Source organism: Zeus faber (genome assembly GCF_960531495.2).
Source record: "Zeus faber genome assembly, chromosome: 7".
In the NCBI taxonomy this organism is placed as follows: domain Eukaryota; kingdom Metazoa; phylum Chordata; class Actinopteri; order Zeiformes; family Zeidae; genus Zeus; species Zeus faber.
Window position 1 is genome coordinate 25,183,624 of NC_137203.1, and position 21,544 is coordinate 25,205,167.

Here is a 21,544-nt window from a genome sequence, read left to right on the forward strand (position 1 = left end):
AGACATCTGATGGAGGGAATGTTGAGAGAGGAGATGGGGAGGAAGGAGAGGAGGTTAAAAGAGGAGAGAGACAGACAACTGATGGAGGGAAGGTCGAGAGAAGAGAGGGAGAGGAAGGAGAGGAGGTTAAAAGAGGAGAGGGAAAAACAACTGATGAAGGGAAAATCAAGAGAGGAGAGGGAGGAGAGGAGGTTAAAAGAGGAGAGAGAACGACAACTGATGGAGGGAAGGTTGAGCGAGGAGAAGGAGAGGAAGGACAGATTGAAAGAGGAGCGAGAAAGACAACTGATGGAGGGAGCGCTGAGGGAGGAGAAGGAGAGAGAGGCGGGGAGGCTGAAAGAGGACCGAGAGAGACAACTGATGGAGAGAACCTTCAGAGAGGAGAAGGAGAGAGAGGAGAGGGGGTGGAGGGAGCAGACAGAACGGCAACTGGCGGAGAGAAAGCTGAGGGAGAAGGAGAAGGAGGAGCGGAGGCTGACGGAGGCCAGGGAGAGGGAGGAGAGAGAGAGGGAGGGGAGGAGGCTGAGAGAGGAAAAGGAGAGAGCGATGAAGAGACAGAGGCAGATCGAAGGCCTGTTCGTGGCCCAGGGAGCGGACCACGCCACGCAGAGGATGGAGGAGAGCGAGGGGCGGAGGTTTGAGGAGGAAAAAGGAAGAGAGGAGAAGAGGACGGACGAGCAAAAGAGGCAACGTTGGAAATATGTGACGGCGGCCAACCACTATTGGGAAGCCAAGTACCGCCCCGATGTTGCAGAGCTGGAGAGAAATGAGGACATGAGTGAGGCAAGGGATGAAGAAACAGACCCACAGGACAAAGAAAAACAACAAATCAGGGGAGTGTTTAAAAAAGTCAGGAACTGGTTTACATCAAGCAAATGAAAGTAAGTTTCAAGAAGCGATTCCAAAGATGAGGCGTGTAAAACATGCATGTCTCAGGGCGGAATGATCCTCATGGTTAGGCCTCCAATAAGGTTGTTTACTTCTTCTATTTTCCCCGATCACTACGTCGATATACGGTCGGTCTCTCTCATTTGCAGTGTCAGGACCGTCTGACGTCCTTGTATCTGTCGAGGCGTCCGGTCCCCTCCAATGCAGGGTCAGCGAGGTCAGATGTTATCTGGGTTGTATCAGCAGGACCGCAACTAATGCTGCGTTCAATTGAGGTAAAATCGGGAAAATTAGACCTCCTCGGACAGTACTTTGCCGAGGTAACACTCTTATAACGTCTCAGGAACATGGCAGCGCGTACCGTTAAACCGTGAACCCATGCAAAATTTCTCTTTGCATGGATTTTTAATCGTAAACACGTTTAATTTCAGTAAACAAGATAAACCAATCGTCACTTTCAACTCCGGCGCAGCGCATGTCGCTTTCACAAACTTGCAAAACAAACACAGATTTGGCCAGAGTCGGGAGATTCCACGTTCGGAGTGTAAACGTCTTGCCAAGTGGGAGCTCCACCCATGCACCTCTCCACCTGATTTCACTCGTTACAGTAGTTGAGCCGCTGGGTCGGTGCTAACAGGTTGACTCAGCATCCCGGAGTGGAACTTTCATTTCTGAACACTGCTTCTGCACAATATTATAGCTCGGAAGTGGCCGACGGTAACTTTAAGCCGGAAATGATGACATTTCATCTGTAACGCATCTTCTCAAAAGCTGCCGCTACTTAACGATCCGTCTTCGATTATTTGTACTGAACCCAGTGGCCGACGTATCGAGTGCTCTGTCTTCGACTAGTCGTACCAAAGGGTAGGTGTGACGTATTTTAAAGCGGACACGAGGGTGGCTTGAAGCGACACAAATATGTAAACATGCTAAACTCAAAATAACACGATCGAAGTGACTCTTTTGTTTTATGCGCGACAGGCTTCTCTTGTACTCTACCCGCCGCTCGGCTCAGAGGTACTGATTTTGTGTACCTTCTGCATAAGCTTCATCGGTAGTCCAGTAGCGATATAAAGCGCGACTTTTTTTGCCCAGATTCGGTTCTTGGCATGGCACTCAGCATAATGAGTCGTTCCATCTTCCGTCTCTTCATTTATTTGATTCAGTTGGTATAATGCACGGGCGGGCGAGGCAGGTCTTTCGGTGAACGATTAACGAGGTGCGAATGAGATCCGCACAGGACTGCTGTTGAAACTGCGAATTTTGGTAGACATGCAAAGTGTAAATTACGAAAACAATTTACTGCTGTCAAAACTATTATTTTCGGTGGAACGTGAAAGTGTAAATCCGCTACATTCAATTTGAATTGGACCAAATGACCTGTCATTTTGCCTTGGAATTCAATTTAGTCTCTGGTATTATTGTTATTTTTAGTTTGTGAGTCGAAGATTCACCCACCCCCCCCGGTTCACAGAAGATTGGTTCGCCGAGACCGCGTCGTTCGCGAGTCTTCCGTCAGTACAAGCTAACTAGACTCGCTGGATGTTTCAGTGCTGCTTGACTAACCATTAAGTCGTGCCTTTTATGTAAATCACCCCCCACATAAGTCGTGCCTTTTATGTAAATCACCCCCCACATTGTCACACAACTATTTCATTTCTCGTCACCAACCCACCCACCCACACGCTAGATCTGTAAACGATGGCCAGCGTACACGAGAGTTTATATTTCAACCCGATGATGACAAACGGAGTGGTCCAAGCCAACGTGTTCGGCATCAAGGACTGGGTGACTCCGTACAAGATCTCCGTCCTGGCACTCCACTACGAGATGACCATCTCCAACATCGCCCTGCAAGAAAGAAGAAGACTTAACAAGCTTATTTTGCCCCTACAACAGGTACCTTGACCGCTGTGTTTACATATGAGTTTCAGACTGTGCGATCAGTCCTTGGGTGCTTGATGTAGCTCTTGTTTTTCTTTTTGTTGTTGTTGTTGATGTTGTTGTTGTTGTTGTTAGGGCCCAGACCTGACACTGGCCCAGTTCCTAAAGACTGTTAAGGACTGCTGCCCTCAGACTGCTTATGATGTCAAGCTCAGGTAAACCGCTTTAAATCCAGTATTTGACATAGGTTAATTGTTAATCGAAGCTGCGGTTTGCAAAGCCTTATTTCCTTCTCTCTTCCAAGGTTGCATGGAATGGCCGATGGAGAACTTAAAGACATGGAATACTTCTTTGCTACTCTTCCCAAACCTTTTGCTTCTTTTGACTCTGAGGCTTATAAAACGAGTGTTGTGGGTGAGTTGATAGAATCTCGACATGCCCAGCAGCCATGAAACAAAGTAGTCCTTGAATCACCAGGGGTGAGCTCTTGTGTTTTGTGTTTCTATTTTAGGTCTGTTTATGAGACATATGCTTCTAGCGTACAACAAGCTGTCCTTCAGCCAGGTGTACAAGCTGTACAAGTCCCTGCAGCATTACTACCACTGCCATGACGCCAAGCCAACCGATGGACAGGGGGAATTTCCGGTATTGGTAGCGGACGACTCTGACATGGACCTGACCAGCACAGAGGACACTGTTGGCGACCGGATAGAGACGGAAGAGCCTGACACTCCGCTGCACGCTTCAGAGCTTCGGTTGGGGATGCCTTGTTATTGTCCCGGGCGAAGCATACAAAAGCTCTTTTGGAGTCAATCTGTGCATTTATTTTGATAATTGGGATCAGGCCGATTGCTCATAGCGTACGTTTCCTTTATGTTTGTACCTCCATAGAAGTGAAGACACCCCCAGCAGCGGTCCCCTCTCACAGAAGCAGGCCGAGTACTTTCTGGCGAAGCAGGTGAGCACGAGACTTGGGGTTCACAGCATGCCGCCTGGTAGACATAGACATTCATAATTTGTTGTATGCAGGGTTCTTACCAGGTCCTTGAGGTGCTTGGATTTCATCCACAGAAATTGAAGTACTGGAATACCTTGAAAATTGCCAGTTATGTGCCAAAGTTCTTGAAAAAACCCAGAGCATTGAAAACCTGTGATATTCTAACCCTAACGAGTTAAATAAAATTCCAGAATTGCTTTATGACAGATTATGCCAGGGAAATGTAAATTGAATCCAGGATGGTGCGAAATAGAATGGGGGGGGGTATATATATATATATATTTGAGACAATGGATTGTCACATTGAAAATTCATGATATTTGTTTTGCGTGGGGTCCTTGAAAATAAAACAGTGCTTGAAAATTGACTTGAAAGTCCTTGAATTTAATTTTGTAATGCCAGGATATAACCCTGTGTATGTCACATAGGCATACCTCCTGAAGAACGATGAGAACAAGGCCCTGAAGCCTGCCGCCTTGCAGGAGGAGCTCAACAACATGTTGAAGTTCAACCCAGACTTTGCCGAGGCGGTACGGCCCTGCTCCAATTTGCTTTCATTCATAATCATTACCGCGGAAGCCCAGAGGGAGGTGTTTGTATTATGAGCTGTTTTCTTTCTTTCCTTTCTTCCGCTCCACAGCATTACCTCAACTACTTAAACAGCATGCGCGTCCAGGACATCTTCATCTCCACCCATAGTCTCTTACATTATTTCGACCGCCTCATCCTGTCTGGGAGCGAGGGAAAGAGTAACGGGGACGAAGGCTATGGGCGGAGCCTCCGCTATGCTGCGCTGAACCTGGCGAGCCTACACTGTCGTTTCGGCCACTAGTGAGTCCAGGGGATGCGAAGGGCTGACCGATGGACCGTGGAGAGCCACGATCTTCTATACGCTAAGATATACAGGCCTTTATACGCAGCTTTCTTTTTTATGTGCTTCTAGCCACCAGGCTGACCTGGCGCTACAAGAGGCTATCCGCATCGCCCAAGAGTCCAATGATCACGTGTGCCTGCAGCACTGTCTGGTAAAACTGGTGTTTTTTTTTCATTTTTTTACTGCATGGCGGATGTTGTGATTGATTATTTGTTACATTTTCAACGTAGTTTACCGTCAGTCTCCCTCTGGTGCTCACTCTCGGTGTGTTTGTTGTTGGGTCTGTGTTTCAGAGTTGGCTCTACACCCTGGAGCAGATTAAAGGGTCTGACAGCTCTGTGTTTACCGAGGACTCTGTGAAAATGGCCGCCCATTTCTGCCTGCCGGTGAGTAAAGCGTGGGCCCTTGGAGGAACTCCTGGGGAAAAGTGGGGCGGTGGGAACCAGTTGATTTGGCTGAAACACCAGGTGGTTGGGTGTTGAGGTGTTTTTTTTGGGGGTGGGGTTTGCACCGAACTGAACCGAACAAAAGGAAAAGAGAGGGCCCGTTTAAGAATGACCTGGAAATGGGGTTTACGGTGATTTATTTCTCCTTTTTGAGCATTTCTCCAGGCGGGGAGAAAAGCACCGGATGCGGTTAAAGCAGTGACGCGGAAGACTAGTTCCTATTGGTCACCTCGAGTTTCAAACATGGAGCAAATGATTAATTGATGATTGAAGTATCAGGATTCATACTTTAATATTTGATCACTTTGATATATTGGGTCAATTTGTACAAAACAAATACAGATACTTAGATACATGAACAAACAAAGCGTTACAGAGTTGTATTCTTTTTGTACAAAGTAGTAAAATAGCAGGAAAAAAACCCAGGAGGATTAACCAGTAACCCTGTTACAAGCCGCAGTACAGCATCCACCTGACACATCCTCCACGTTTCCCTCTCTTCCAGTATCTGGCATCTCTGGGCATTCAGTCGCTTGTCCAGCAGGGATCGACACAGGGCAAGACAGCTCACGAACTGATGAACGCGCTGAAGGAAACAGACATCCTGCACTGGAAGCACAGCCTGTCAGAGCTGATAGAGATCAGCCTGGCGCAGACAACCTCCATATGGAGAATGTATGGCAAGAGGTGAGGCCTCCCCCCGTATTACTTATTATATTACTCTACATTTTTGGACAAAGTATTTTATTTAAATGTGTAATATGTTATCGTGAATTTTCGGATTTTTTTTAATATAGTGTGGCCGCTTATCATTTTAGATGGATTTTGAGCAAGGGTTTGTTTTAATGCTATCTGAATGCAAGGCAAATGTTCAGGCTATTTAGGTCTAGTTGTTTGTTTATATCCGTCATAACCCTTGTATCTGGTGCAGCACCATGGCCCAGCAGCAGGCTCAGCTGCTCCTCAACATGAGCAGCCTGGAGCCTGTCAACTTCGGTGTCCAGCAGAACAACACGGAGGCGTTTGCCGTGGCTCTCTGCCACCTGGCCGAGCTGCATGCCGAGCAGGTAACAGTCTGATTTGATCAAGTCTCCGGCTCCGGCTTCTGCCTCGCCGTCACACATCCATTAGATAGTTGGCCCAGCACTGCAGCAGAGTAATGGGCATTGATTGGGTCTGCTCCCCAGCAACTGGGCTGAGTTAGACATTTGGTCTGAGGCGGGTTGAGCGGGCGGGCAGGTACATTTAATCTCTGCCTCCTGGCCCTCCTTCCGTCTACGCAGGGACTGTACGCTGCCGCCTCTGAGATTCTGAAGCATCTGCAGGAGCAGTATCCTTCCCACACACAGCATGCCAAAGTGAGTCCTCTCATTTGGATCTTTTTATCTTGCAACAGTGGGGGGATAACCACCCAAAGCTAGACATTGTTTTTGTTTTCATAAATTCACAGTTGTGATTGCCCGCTCATATTCCCAGCTTCAATTATATCCATACAGAACCAATTTTATAGCGCTTACAATGTTTGATTTCTTCATTTAAAGGGAACTTATTGTGAAAAACTAACTTTTTTCAGTGGTTATACCTGTCAACCCTCCCATTTTTCCCAGGATTCTCTCATATTTTATCCTTCTCTCCCGCTGTCCTCCAGTTTTAATATTTCCCGTAAATCTCCCATATTTTTAACCTTTCAAAAAAATGAAAAAGGTTGGCGGTTCACCGTGTGACGCCAGCTCTGCGACCCACTGCCCACTTCTCCAAACAAAATGAAAAGAAAAATTAAAAAGTGTATTTTTATTTTTTTTATTGTAGATGTATTTATTTCCTCCATTTCCTAATTGAATGAAACAAAAAAGCCCTGGGTGTAAAGGTCGAGGCACAGTTAAAAAGAAGTAAAAGGTTTAGACCAAAATGACGTCTTCAGAACAAATTGAGGCGGTGATCTTGGTTCTTGCGGTGTTCTCAGCGCAGGCCCCAGAGGCGAAATTTGTCTTTTTCTCATCCCGAGAGCTCCCCTTGTCACGATTGGTCCAAAAGCCGTTGCCTCATGGCAGGGGATGGACTTCAACCTTCCTTTTCAGGTCAATCAATCTTCTCCTTTTCCCTATTCAACTTTATATATACATCTTGCGTTGGACACATCATCAGTGTTGTATCCTGGGTTCATTAGGTGTTGCTACAGCCACCCTCGCCCAGGCCACCCAGCCGGGATTGATCAAGTCCCGGCTGGGTTGCCCACGCCTCCTGTCCTGATCCACAGCCGCCTTGAGGCAATTTCAGCTGCCTCCGACTATCTTCGATTCCTCACTCCTGTAAGGCCCAGCATGTTATAGGCCCTACAGAGGGACTGGCTAGCCAACCCTCTGCTCTCGTTGGCTTCCTCGATGCGGTCTTCCCAAGGGACAGTGAGCTCCAACAGGATGACCTGCTTTGAGGCTTCGGAGAGCAGCACCATGTCTGGCCTCAATGTTGTGACGGCAACATTTACTGGTAACTTGAGGTGCTTCCCCAGGTCAACCTTCAGCTCCCAGTCCTGTGCTGTTGAGAGCAGGCCGCATTCCAACCATCCAAGTGGCACGCTCCTCCTCGACTGATGCTCGTACCTCCTCCTGAATAATGGCCCTCCTATCCTTCCCTTCGCCTTGTCGTAGCGTGGTTTTGTGCTACCACCAAGGCCACCCTTTCCAAGCATCACCGTGCCCACCAGTGCACTGTGTCTCAGACAAGACTCAGCGTCCTCGACGGCCTCTACTGCCTTCCACTTCCGACTTGTTCCGACCTGTTCTGACCTGCATGCCAGCCTGGGAGACCTTTGGGTCGCTCGACTCCCGGGATTGCAGGACCTCCCTTGTACGGGTCACCCCGAGCTCTTCATTAAGGCTGCTGATGGGGAGCTTCAGCATGTTGTTCTTCCCATACAGGGCGATGTTGCTCATACGTCAAGGAAGACCCAACTACTTCATTGGGAACCTGCTGACCGACTCTCCTCTCGGCCACCCCTGGGGTATCTTTTCGTGGGTTGATTCGTAGCTTAATTAGATTCTCCCTCTCGGGAGATGCAGGTTGGGCTGCTAACCCTAACTGCCCCGGTTGTCGTTTCTCCAGCTGTTGCCACTCTGTTCTTGGAAGTCAACCAGACTGTTCCTTGTAGTCACTGGTTGATCCATAAAGAAGCTTTATATATATGTCTTGCGATGTGTGTGTGCGTGCGTGCGTGCGTGTGTGTGTGTTCTCTCCAGCGTTACGCCACAGTTCCCCTGTGTTTTTATTTTAGATCTGTTGTTTTTGTTTATAACTTGTATGATACGAACATTTTAAACCCAACTAAGGGATGTTCGCCTTGGATCAGGACAGTCGATTACATAATGGAGAGAGAGCAATTTCTGGTCGACTGTGCATCCTGTGTCTTCAAACATGAACCATTATGCAAGTTTATTTTATATGCATTTATTTTGGGGAGCGTGGCACCCAGGAAGTTGAGGTAAATAAAGGCCCCAGTCACTATTTGAGGAAATTAAGGTACTGTCAATAAATTACTTTGTGTGGCACATTGTCTGAGTTTGATTTCACTATTTTTCATTTTTTAATCTTGCAAAGCCACTGCAAACTCCTCGCGCTGTCGAGTTAGTTCTTCTTCCACTGCCAAGTTCTTATTGAGTATTCAGCTGACGGTGTTCTGGGACATGTTCTCGGATGGTTCTTACGGCTTTTCTTATCTTTTTCGGTGTATCTCCGGCTTAACGGGGTGATGTAGAGAGACCGGCATGGTCCGTGGAGAGCAGCAGCTTGTTTGCATTTAAAGTGACACACAAAGAAACAGCCTGTTGAGGACAGGAGGGGTAGAGAGGCATGTTAGAATGCATAATCTGACTGGTATTTTCAGAAAAGAACTTCAAACTTGTTTTGGAGACCTCAGAGACCTATATTAACTTGTTAAAAACGAGTATTATATGGGACCTTAAATATTAGTTTTCTCTTTTCAGCTCTGGATGCTCTGTGACCTCAAGATCCAGTTTGAGAGGCATATGAACGAAGGGAAGTACCACTTGGCAGAGCCTCTGGTTACGGCGATTACTGCCCAGAACAAGATGGAGGGTCTCTATAGGTGCACATCCTCACCCTCACCCTTACTATATTTACTCAGGCCATCTCATGTGGCATTTGGCCAGTCTGCCCTCCAGCTCAAACCTTTATGTGTTGTTTTTTTTCTTCCCCCAACAGGAAAGCTCAGGTTCTGAAGGCGCTGAACCGAACCACCGAGGCCTACAGCATCTTACAGAAGCTCCAGATGCACTGCGAGAAGACCAAGTGTACAGAGATTATCATCAGGTAGGAGAGAAGGCTGTCGCTGATTGATGGCCACAGAGGGAGTAAAATAATCACCTGCACGCTTTTGGTGTTTTTTTGTGTGTATGGGGGGGGTCGAATGGCTTTCATGATGTGTTGGCATGTCTCCCACAGGGTCATGCTTTCCACAGCTGAGGTCCACTGGGAGTCGTCGGGCTTTGCCACCGGGCTCCCTCTCCTGCTGCACGCCCTGTCTCTAGCCAGGCAGCACCACTTGCAGGCGCTGGCTTCAGAGACCATCCTCCACCTGGCCTTCACCCAGGTCTCAAACAAGCCCGCACACGTTCATCGAAAACCAAAGTCACGCCATCTCTCATTAGACATAATTGTTGTCGTTTTCTCCTCTTCCCAGCTGATGTTGGGCGTGCCAGAACAGGCCCTCAGTGTCCTCCACGAGGCCATGGAGCCCGTCCTGGCCCACGGAGCGGTCATGGACAAAGGTCGCGCTCTGATGCTGACAGCCCGCTGTCAGATGGCCATCGCTGGGTCTCGGCCAAACACACAAGGGCAAGCAGGGCAAGCAGGTACCGGCCGGCGTCTCCTGCCAAATCCTGATCCACCCTTCCCACGGTCGTTTTTCCTCGTGTTTCTAATCTTCCTTTTCAAACTCGACCCCTTCCCCCTCAGCGCTGGCCATTCAGACGCTGGATGAGGCGGCGGGCTACTTCTCTGTTTTGAACTGCAAGGAGCGCCTGCGGGATGTCCACTACCTGCAGGCTCAGCTCCACAGATCTCTAGGGCAGACCTCGCAGCTCAACAAATGCGCCATGCTCTTCCGTCAGCTGGACCAGGAGCTGCAGTCTCCGCCAGTGCCCGTCGCCATGCGGCTCTGATCGCAACCACAGACTTTAAAAACTAACACTCATACAGACGCTGTTGAATCTATGAAAAGAAAATGTACATGTCTCTTTGTTAAGTCAATTATATACATACATTTTAAAGAGTTTATTTGTTCTTTTTTTTTTTTTTTTTTTCTTTTCCAACAGTTTGACTGAGTGAATTTATAAACAGATCTCCACTAGATGGCAATGACTACCTGCTTGATTTCTGCCTAAAATGTATTATTTATATATTTGCGTGTTGGTTTGTTGTTTAGTTGCTTGTTTATTTACACACAGAGAGGAACAACCTGTGTTGAACTTCCTATCCCGGGAGATCCATTCTTCATGTAAGGGACTTTAAAAGCTCAGACTGGGTTAATGAGGAACATGACAAAAAGTTTGATGGCCTCCGCCACAGCACTGGCCTAAAGCTGTCAGACATGAACGTCAAGCAGATGGTGTAATGTTGAGTTTATCAGCCGCCTTCGCAGCGGGCCCGATTTTATCCAGCGCTCCTTGATGAATGAGGGTAATATCACAGTTAGCCACAAGATGAATGGCTTTCGGTGAGTTGGGTGATTCCTTTCCCGCTGGAGGAATACTGATGAAGGCCGAATCCGTTTCGGCAGTGGGGGCAACACTCCCTTGAGTCATGATCACATTTATGGGCTGACATAACAAGGCGTATCTATATTCTCCGGGAGTGTGACACAAATAACCTATTCCCGAGTGATAAAAATTACATGTCAGCCCACAAATCATTTTTCATATTTCTATAGGAAACAACTCCTTTTTGAAAAGGGTTTTATTACATTTAATTAAGACCGACTACTATATGGATTATTGCCGGCACTTGTAGTGCGGTAGGCACACCTAGGTAGGTAGATTTTAGGTTTACGTGTCTGTCAAATGAATTACCATTTCATGACGTAAACTCACCGCAAGTTGCAGCAGCCAAATAGGTTTTGTGACTTTCGGTAGGAACGGGAATAAATTATTCAATCTGCGTCTACATCTGCTTGTCGTGGGGGCGTTCATCCAGCAATGGTCTTCATAAAACTTTAATGAAGCAGTTTATTTTTATTTTTTCAGCTCTGCATTTCACTTTTTAAATAGTTGTTACCCAAAGCATTTATCCTTGGTCCTCCCGTGGGGCCCGATGGAGCAAGAGTCAGGGCGTACGTGAGTTAACGTGACCCGCTCTCAGTGTTTACTGTTAGTATCAATATAAAAGTTTACATTTCCCCAGGCCAGAGCGTCAGTGTTGCCTTCATGTCACCGTCTGGTGTAAACAGATCAGGGGGTGAAAAAAAACAGATACATCCTCTGTGTAAATAATGGTGGATTTGGTTGTTTGGCCAAGCACTGTATATACCTTTATAACCGTAAGGAGAGAAGCGGGAAGTTAGTGGGTTTGAATGCAAAGTTGGCACAGGATAGTAGATGAAATGTGCTTGATTTAAAAATTAGTCTCATAACTAGACAGTTCGTTGAGTATAATGAAATGTAATTTGGTCAGTGCATTGACAGCATGGACAAGTGGACTCATTTTTTGGTTTGTTATTTTTTGCACAGGGAATGAAATGTCTATAGAAAGCGTTGCATTACAAAATGAAATGTTTTCGCTTCATCACCATGTTTACATTGTACTGTGTATAGGTCTATATAAAGGGTCATGCATTAGGGAGCAAAGAGCCTTTTATATCCTTCCCTGTCATATAGATATTAGAAGCTCCTTCCACACAGTGGAATTCTTCTGGGTTTCTAAATTCAGGCCTACATTGGCAACTATGGGTCACTGTGCTGTTTATAAAGTTTTATTGAGCCCCCCCCCCCAGTTCTAATTTTGTGGTATAAACGTACTGCTCACTTAACGACCTACCTGTTTAACGACTGTTCGGACTTATGACCAGCTCTCTGACCAATCGGTATTGTACGCTGTGTACAATACCGACTGGCAGTGCACACGCCGCGGTATTGTACACAGCGTATTGTACGCTGTGTACAATACCACAGCGTGCGCGCGCCGTCTCAGCGTTGAGCATCTCATCACGCAACACCCTTTATATACTATATACACTACTCACAAAAAGTTAGGGATATTCGGCTTTCGGGTGAAATTTTAGGATGAACCTAACATGCACTATAACCTTTACAGGTGAACTTCATTTGACCTTCTCTAAACTTTTGAATGCACATGTCCAACTGTTCAATGCTTCAGTACTTTTTGCAACTTGCTGTTCTCTAACAAGGAGCTGAACAGCAAAATTCACAACAGGTGTTTGATCCATGAATCGACCAATACATTTCATGGTTCAATTAGAATTGGTATTTAAACAGTCCTCTTCATCATGCTGTTCACATTTTGACATCATGAGACCAAGACGACACCTAACAACTGATCAACAGTACCTGCCATTGTGAGGCTTCAAACAGAAAGTTCTCAGAGGGAAGTGGCCACTGAGCTTAGAGTGTCACAGAGTTTCATCAGCAGGTTGCAACAGAAATACAGAGAGACTGGAAGAGTCACAGAAAGGCATAGAAGTGGACGTCCTTTGACCACATCCCACACTGATGAGCGCTTCATTGTGAACAGTCCCCTGCGGAACCGGATGATGAATGCCACTCAACTCCAGGCACATTTAAGGGAGGTGAGAGGCACCCAAGTGCCACGTCAGACCATTCAAAACCGTTGACATCAGCGTGGTCTGCGTGCTAGACGACCTGCAAGGGAACCTGACCACACCACCAGGCACAGGCATCATCGTCTTGCATGGGCCAGGGAGCATTTACGCTGGACGAGGGACCAGTGGCCTCAGTGCTGTTCTCTGATGAAAGTCGATTCACGTTGAGTAGAAATGACAGCCACCAACGATGTTGGAGACGTCAAGGAGAGCGCTATGCATCAGCCACTGTTGTCACCAGACGAGCCTTTGGTGGTGGTGGTGTTACAGTGTGGGCAGGTGTGTCTAGTCAATACAGAACTGCCCTGCACTTTGTGAATGGTACAGTGACAAGCCCATACTACCTGAATAACATCATTAATCCAGTCAGTGTGCCCCTGCATGAACAACACAGGCCTAAGTTTGTCTTCATGGACGACAATGCTCCAGCTCATCAAGGTTGCATCATGAAGGAACGGCTGCTGGAGACTGGGGTACCTCAAATGGAGTGACCTGCACTTTCTCCAGACCTGAATCCCATAGAAAACCTATGGGATCAGCTGAGTTGCCGTGTAGAGGCTCGTAACTCCGTACCCCAGAACCTAAATGACCTGAGGGCTGCCCTTCAAGAAGAGTGGGGGGCCATGCCTCAGCAGACAATAAGTCGACTTGTGAACAGCATGAGACGTCGTTGTCAAGCTGTAATTGATGCTCAAGGGCACATGACAAGTTATTGAGACATTGACATTTTTTGTTGTTCAATTAATCGTTTGAGATGAGGAAATCACCATTGCATACTTCTACTTAAATGCCCTACTTTCATGATATAATATCACTGTAGCGTGAACTTTTTACATTTTCCATCAATTTCAGCCGAAAGCCAAATATCCCTAACTTTTTGTGAGTAGTGTATAATATATACACTATATACACTATATACACTATACTACGTATATACACTGTATACATGATATATACTATATACACTGTATACACTATATATACTATATACACTGTATACACTAAATACACTGTATACACTATATACACTATATACACTATATACATCTCATCACCGTTCTCAGTCTCGGGGGCGTTCGCAATGGCCACGCCCCCTTACGTTGAAATAACTCGGGTCCTCGCTTATCGACCAATTCACTTAACGACCTGGTCCTAGGAACGGAACTTGATCGTTAAGTGAGGAGTACCTGTACTGTATATTTGAGGTATGTAAAACGTCCAGTTTAGAATTTGGCTGAAGTGTGATTTTAGGACTACTGTTTTCAGTAGAGAAAGACAGAGACGGTAGAGAAACAACCGGTGGTTCCACGTTTAAAAAACAAAAGGATCTACATTTAAAATGTTTAATAACAAGCATGGCATAAGAACAATGCATGTTTAGAAAAATATATGCGCAAATGTATTTTTCAGAATACGCTTTACATTCACTTAACCTCTACTCGGTATTAAACATTTACACGGTTGAAATCTGTCTTCCACAACACTCAGAAAAAAAAAGTAAATCTGCCAGGTCAGTGTCAGTGGGTCAGTGTGACTGAAACCTGGCACAGGAGTAACAGCTGTTGGACACAGGTTTATCTCCAAATTAGCTTTGAGAAAAGAAGGGCGGGAATTACGGTTGATGTGTTTTTTTTTGGGGGGGGGGAGGTAAGACAGGAACACAAACCCTGACAAATTGTTCTTTTTCTCCTTGTGAATACAAACCTTATACCCTATTTTTTTTTTTTTTTAAGAGAAAAACTACAGGTGATATTCTTCACTTTAACATCCTGATGTAAACGTTGCCTTTGCTTGATGTGGTTTTTTTTTTTCATTTTTCTTCTTTTTTCTTTTTGATTGTCATCTACATTTTATCATGAACAAATTTTAAAATGAGTGGAGAAGCCATCGCTGCCACTGCAGTTTCTGGCCTCGAGGTTATGCTTCCACGTTGCACTCTCCAGTCTTGAAAATGCCATCTTCACCATCCATCCGTAGGAAATGATTCCTTGATACAGGGGTGAGAACACCACAAACATCGATGCCACTTCAGTTAAAAAAAAGAAAAAGGAAAAAAAAAAAACTATAACCAAGAAAAGAAGAGAAGCTGAGTGTTTTGGTGTGAATGAGAGGTATCAAAATGGAGGAAGTCCATTTCCTTTGTTGAGTTAGAGATGAAACCCAAGGAGAAGAGGAAGTGGCGGTGTCTCCTGCTTCGTCGTTCTCGACATCATCGTTCTCCCTTCCCTTGAGAAGGCACGGAGCTAAAGTCCCCCTCAGTATCCAGCGGGGTAGCCTCCCTTCCTGGGGTCGGACTCGGCGCAGAGCCGCTCCCCCTGGCGCACCACGGCCTGGACCATGGAGCCCGGCGTCCGAAGCAGCTCCGTCACGTGGTTCTTCTGGACTAGGCCGTCCAGGACGCTCTGCCGGGGCATTAGGGCATTGTTATTAAAAAAAAACAAAAAAACGCCGAACCAACTGTATCCAGGTCCGTAAAGTCCCCGAGAGAGCCCACCCCTGACGTACCTTCTCAAAGCCCTGCTCCACCACGGTCATATTTGGGTTGAGTTGATTGTGAATCCGAGGTTCCGTCACAGCTTTCTTTAGGTCGTAATCAAAGAACAAGGAGTTCAGGATAACCTGCGGACGGCGGGAACATTGTAATTCTCTCTTAATTCTCTAATACTGTGGCGGGTGTGTTGGACGGAGGTGTTTGGACTCACCAAGGCTGTTGCTGTGGTGATCTTGGTTCCTCCAGAAGCTCCGACCACCATCTTCACTCTGTTGTCCTTGTCAAAGATGATGGTAGGGCACATGGAAGAGAGCGGCCTCTTGCCTTAAAACAAAAAGGATTGAAGTGGTTTATTAAGTGGTTATTTAGTGCTTAGTTTAGAGTTGAGTTTCTGCATTCCAGCGGACCTGGTTGGATGAAGTTGTTTGGCGAGGGTGGGATTCCGAAACCGTTGGTCATATGCGGTGAACTGAAGTCGTCCATTTCGTCATTGAAGATTATCCCGGTGGACCTGGACATGACCTTTGACCCGAAACTGTGGATTTTGAACACCATTATGGAAATAAATCAAACAACCAGCGCCAAAGACCCATTTGCTTTCACAACATAGTTACACTTTTCCCCTCCATAAATGTTAATTATAATTTCTTCACCATGAACGATAACCATTTATGAGTTGACCGGGATCCATGAACGCATCTCGAATGGAGCTGATGACGGCCTGTTCAGTGTCTTGTCAAATGGTTTCACATAAAAAATGCATCTGCAGTTAATCTCGCTGTTTGTGACTGCCTCTTCATTATTGCGACCAAAAGATACAGATCGGGATCACCCATGCCTTTAAACTCACAAATTTTGCATGAAATTCCTGTAAACTTTCCCTCTGACATTGTTTGATGTTTCAAAACATCTACCCTGCACCTGGCCTGACAACACATCTTACTATAAATTAATAGTGCTTGTGGCAGCCACCGCGCTTCCATCCTCCGCGATGACGGACAGATGTGCCGTTCCATGGTCGTCGGGGACAAAGTAGTCGGGCTCGTAGTAGCTGTCTGGGTGAGTGGTGTCATCTGTGATTTTGCTCCTGATGCCGTCGGCAAAGTAGTCTGAGGTCATGTTGTGTATTAGCTGAGGAGAAAACAGAAATGACTCATTGACGTGCAGACACCATAAAAAAAAAGTGACTCTAAGATCATGAAGAGCTGTGAAAAGGCAAAGCAGTGATCCCGGGTAGCGTGATCGCGGCGCTAAAGGCCAATCCAAGTCTAGGTTAATACTGTCGCTATTCAACAATGTGTGTTAAAATGTAGACAGATAAGTTGAGCCAAGGACTTTATCCCCACTCCGACCCCACTTTGACCCCACTCTGACCGCACAGAGCCAGGCCGCTGCCGAATGACATGGAAATGCGTCGCTGAAATGTGTGCGGATGAATGTCGGGTTTTTACTGGCTACAATAATCTAAAAAGGGACAAAGACCCTCACGTCTGTAATGTTGAGATAGCGCGGGTCTCCCAGCCTGCTCCTCTTGGCGTAGGCAAAGCGGAACGCCTCCACGATGCGGTGGTAGGTCAGAGTCTTCTTCTCTGCCGTGGAGACGCTCGTGCCGGTGAAGTTGTACCCTGCGAATAAAATACCCACAGCAAACACGGCTGGAATCTACAACCGTCAATCACATATTTTGGGATAATTCCTGATCTGTGAAACCGTGGCAGGTCATTAATTAATCACGGGGGCCTTAAACGATCCCACGGGGGAAACAAACCCCTCAAATGTCAAACCTCTTTTATTTGATAAATCCCGTCTGATCAGAAGCTGGGTTCTGTGGATTCGCTTTGGCTCAGTAGGAAAACAGAAGGGTTGCTTTGAAGCCCCCCCCCCCCCCCCCCCCCCCACCCACCCACCCACCCACCCACCCACTCCCCCGCCAAAAAAAAAGAGAAGGAACGAACACCCTGGATAGGAGCGGGGGAAGCCTGACTTCCTCTCTTGTGCCTGGCTGCCCAGGCATCGGGCCAGGGCCGCTCACCATCCACTATGTTGAGTATGAGTGCCAGCACCGGGCCACTGGAGGGGGCGTCTGGGACGTGCATGGTGTATTCACCCACGTTCAGCTTTGGCGGACTCTCGTTCAGCACCGGCTGGTACTCCAACAAGTCATCCAAGGTTATGATACCGCCTGAATAGGTGTGAGTTAAAGAGAAGTGTGAGTGAAATACACCTGGTATGACCGATGACTTCAAAGGGGCTTTAAGTAGTGGTAATGTGCTAATGCGACATGCCATAATTCACAGGACAGGACTGAATGAAAAGAGGGACGTACCTGCCGCCTGAACGTCTTCTACAATGATCTGTGCTATCGTCCCGTTGTAAAAAACGTCGGGCCCCTCCTCCGCTATTCTTTGGTACGTCTTGGCTAATTTGGGGAATCTAATTATATCATTTTCCTTCAGGATGTTTTTTTGAGAATCACAAAACACTTCACTGGAACACAAGGACAAAAGCAGAAGGACAGGATATTCCAACATATTCCAATTCCAATATCCATATTGCTCTCTCGCTCTCGCGCTCCCTGTCTCTCTCTCTCTCTCACTTTAAAATGCTGAAATTCTGTTCTACTTTCTTCAAAGTTGGACACTCACCACATGTTGGCATCTCCCTGAATAGACTCTTTGCTCTTGAAGATGGCGTGAGCCAAAGCTTTCCCTATAGGGAAGCCATCGCGAGCCAAGGCGATGCTCGGCTCAAACAGTTCCTTCCATGGCAGCCGGCCATGCCTCTTGTGTGCCATCTCGTAGCCACGGATCTCACCCGGAATGGCTATGGACAATCCACCTGTCGCACAGAAACAAGGGGACAGCGGCAGCGGCATTTGAAATTCTACGGCTCCCTCTGCAACCTTTTGTTATCCGAGCAGCAGCCGGTGCCTCGTTCTAGAGGTTCACGTGACTGTCCGTAGTGTGAAATTTACAAACTACCCATTTCAATGTTATTAAAGATGATAGAAACCCTGAAGGGAGGCAGCGGGAAAGCAATGACAGCAGAATATGTTATCAGCTCTCAGTCCTTTCTTTGTGCTGATACCAAAAGTGTGGTTACCGGAATTACAGTGGGTTGTGTAAAATTGCAGTGCGCAGTTACATCGCATCTGTTTCCCAATAATCTCCTAATCTCCCGCGGTTTGGCTTGTTCGGTACCTTTGCGAGAGAGCTGGGTGTTATTGCCAAACATGTCTTCAGTGGCATTCATAGGCGCTGTCTCCCTCGCGTCGATGGTTTCAACCCTCCCTGTTGAGAACGAGGACAGAGCCGCGAACATTTCCTATTTTGCCACATTACCGCGGGAAGAACTCATTACAGGAGGCTGTCAGAGGCGCAGACTCACCTGTGGACGCATTGTAGATAACAAAGAAGAGGCCCCCACCGATGCCCATGCTGTGGGCATTCAAAAGGCCGACGCATAGCAAGGCGGCGATAGACGCATCCACTGCCGAGCCGTTCTTTTTCAGAATGTCCCTGAGATGCACAAACACAGACTCAGATGCCAGCGGCTTGACAGAGCACAATTCCAGCGAATGTCTGCCTATCTGAATCCCTGACCAGGTTCATGCATCTATACATGCAGATACAAAGGCATAGATACACATACACTGCTGCTCCGAAAAAGTTTGACGGTTCAAATGTGTCGCCAAGGAGATCAATAAAATAGAACTTTAACTTAGCACAACTTCACATACTCTCTCACACACACAAACACACACATACACACACAATGTAATAGCTAGACGGTTCAGAAGGGTTACTTGTGTCCCGGTCAGTTGCCGTAGGAGACTTACCTCCCCACTTCTGAGCACATGCCAGCATCCGCAGCCACAGCAGCCTTGGAGTAGAAGTGGTCTGAGGGAGCGGCCGCACTCCTCTTTCCCATCCCCATGAGCACCCCCAGAAACAGGCCGGCTGCAGCCACCAGCAGGACCACCAGCCCAGCAACCAGGGACTTCCTGACCATTTTCCTGCCCAGCAAAATTCAACACACCCCGCAGTCAGGGAGGAAATTTCGAGCACCCTGTGCAGCGGCAAGTGGGGGCGGCAGAATGTTCTGCTTCCCCTCATCAAGTCACCTCCTATAATCATCATTACTGCAGCGGCCGTCATCCCCGTCGCTGTCCTTTTCACCTGAATCATCGTAGACGTCCAAATTTGTGCTAAGCACACAGTTCAGGCAATAATTACACAGTAGTAATGATGACTAACAGCCTGGTTATTATGGGTTTTCACCCATAAAGTATATTAGATGATTATGTGATTTTGAGGCATGTTGTGTTCAGATTTGTTTACAACAGTGTTATTGACATTTGTGGATATTAATTACATTTTTTACAGTCCAGTCTTCAAAGAATTCTTGAAACAATCTTTTTTTTTTTTTTTTTTTTTTTACAAAAATGGGCATTTAATCATCCACAGGTTAGTTATCTCTGTCTTTGCAGTGAAGCTGTTCCTGTCTATCCTTTCTTTAAAACCTCCACCCCAGCCTTATATCCGTCATGCAGACTTGCCAAAGTGAAGGTAAAGGTAAGCTGTTTACAAATGCAGAGGGTGTTCAGCGTTTAGAACTAACTCGGCAGTGAACTCTGCTGTGCACAGTCACATTGTCACAGTGTATTTGGCCTCCACCGACCAAACAAGATGCCTGAGCCTTCACCCAGCAGCGAGTACAAGCAGCTAGCGATCGTGACAGGGGCGTCTCACCGCAAACATACCCCTCTCCGATCCACCAGCTGGGAATATTGGCAGGGAAATAAAAAAAGGCAGTGGACCACTGCCACTCCGTGTGTCTAAAATGTAATCACTGCTATCCCGTTCAGGATCTCCCAGGTACCCGGCTCCCCCAAGGAGAGAAGTGTATTTAAAGAACAGAGCTAACCAGCTGAAAGAGGGCAATTATATGTTTGTAAAGGGCTATGGAAAAAAAACCTACTTTGGCTCATGTGCCCTTGCACACTGCTATTAATTAGTTGATTGTTGACCAATTGCTTGAACCTTCAGCTGCTGAGGTTTCATTAATCACTGGGAGTGAATAGCAGTTGCCATAGTAGAGTGAAGATGAGGGATAAATGTCCTACTGTCTGAGCGCTGTACGGCTTTCATGGGACGCTTTCCCTCCATCTTGATCACTTAAGTGTTTATGTGGAGATTCAGCAAAAGTTCAGTCAGGAAGACTGTCTGGGCCAGGTAGCAGCTGACAGCTCGGCGGTCCGCCTCAATCAATCAGGGGCTGCCACACCCTGCACCGAGCCAATCCCACGGCTCCCCGCCAGTATTTGTGCGGTTGCTGCTCCTCTCTCTTCGTTTCATTTCAGACGCTGTGCTCAAGCGCTGCCATCAGGCTCTTGAAATACCCAGACAATACTCCATTCCCGGATGAGTTCTCCGAGTCGATTCCAGCCTTCGAAAGAGCCGTCTGGTCTCCAGCTCTCCCAATCCAGAGAACTGGCCAACGAGCAGGTCCATATTTGGTGTACGTTTTTCACACAATAACGGACAAAAGCCTTGGTGGTATTTCACACCTAAACTTACTGTTTGTAAAAAAATATTTAAATTATTGTTTTCAATATTCCTCTAACAACAACGGGTGTAACGTCAACCCCACCTCAACCGTGCACTCTCTCTTTCAACCTCCGACGCGCGGCGCAGGTGCACGTCTTTATCAACATGCTGACATGCCTCTACTTTAATGAAATTGGGAGACCGGGGTTGGTTGGCACACTTTTCACTTTGTGGCGTATTTCTCTGGTATCATTTATGTTAGCATATTCTAACCTGCAGCACATGAAAGGTTAAAGTCTCAGCTATAAATAAATGTTTTAATGTACACTAATCTTTTCCAAAATTAGGTGATTTGTGTTTAAAGACAAGTGTGGTGTGGGGATGGTGTGGTTTGAGCAGCCACACCTAACCTGGGTCTAGGTAATTGGGGGCCCAGGATCAGTGTGGCTGCGTACCTGTTGCTCATTGGTTGGTCAAACGAGCAGCTGATAAAACCCCCCATCCCCGCACACTGAGGATAGGAGCCCTGTTATGACACATGCTATCTGCTCTTGGGCTTATTCAAG

At 46.8% G+C, this 21,544-nt stretch overlaps 2 protein-coding genes across 4 annotated transcripts; one reads left to right on the forward strand and one right to left on the reverse strand.

Moving 5' to 3' along the window:
• The first annotated feature begins 816 nt into the window (after positions 1 to 816).
• On the forward strand, positions 817 to 10,444 carry anapc5 (anaphase promoting complex subunit 5). Of its 3 annotated transcripts, XM_080004488.1 has the most exons (18): positions 817 to 881; positions 2,579 to 2,787; positions 2,908 to 2,987; positions 3,077 to 3,186; positions 3,284 to 3,527; positions 3,664 to 3,730; positions 4,198 to 4,299; positions 4,410 to 4,600; positions 4,713 to 4,794; positions 4,937 to 5,029; positions 5,595 to 5,776; positions 6,021 to 6,156; positions 6,373 to 6,447; positions 9,070 to 9,191; positions 9,308 to 9,415; positions 9,548 to 9,695; positions 9,786 to 9,957; positions 10,061 to 10,444. In XM_080004488.1, exons 2-18 carry the CDS (start codon positions 2,590 to 2,592, stop codon positions 10,264 to 10,266), a joined length of 2,316 nt encoding a protein of 771 aa, XP_079860614.1. In that variant the 5' UTR covers positions 817 to 881; positions 2,579 to 2,589; the 3' UTR covers positions 10,267 to 10,444. The 3 variants fall into 3 exon arrangements, with proteins under 3 accessions (XP_079860614.1, XP_079860613.1, XP_079860615.1); XM_080004487.1 differs by lacking the exon at positions 817 to 881 and having other exon boundaries at positions 1,757 to 2,787; XM_080004489.1 differs by lacking the exons at positions 817 to 881; positions 10,061 to 10,444 and having other exon boundaries at positions 1,757 to 2,787; positions 9,754 to 9,882.
• Positions 10,445 to 15,193: 4,749 nt separating this feature from the next.
• On the reverse strand, positions 15,194 to 19,443 carry ggt1a (gamma-glutamyltransferase 1a; the record flags this gene model as incomplete). The annotated part of the gene is made up of 12 exons (XM_080004646.1): positions 19,268 to 19,443; positions 18,817 to 18,947; positions 18,630 to 18,719; positions 18,075 to 18,267; positions 17,756 to 17,916; positions 17,462 to 17,611; positions 16,918 to 17,054; positions 16,373 to 16,560; positions 15,837 to 15,964; positions 15,641 to 15,753; positions 15,444 to 15,557; positions 15,194 to 15,340 (listed from the first exon to the last, which is right to left on the reverse strand). Exons 1-12 carry the CDS (start codon positions 19,438 to 19,440, stop codon positions 15,194 to 15,196), a joined length of 1,725 nt encoding a protein of 574 aa, XP_079860772.1. The 5' UTR covers positions 19,441 to 19,443.
• Between the last annotated feature and the right edge of the window lie 2,101 nt (positions 19,444 to 21,544).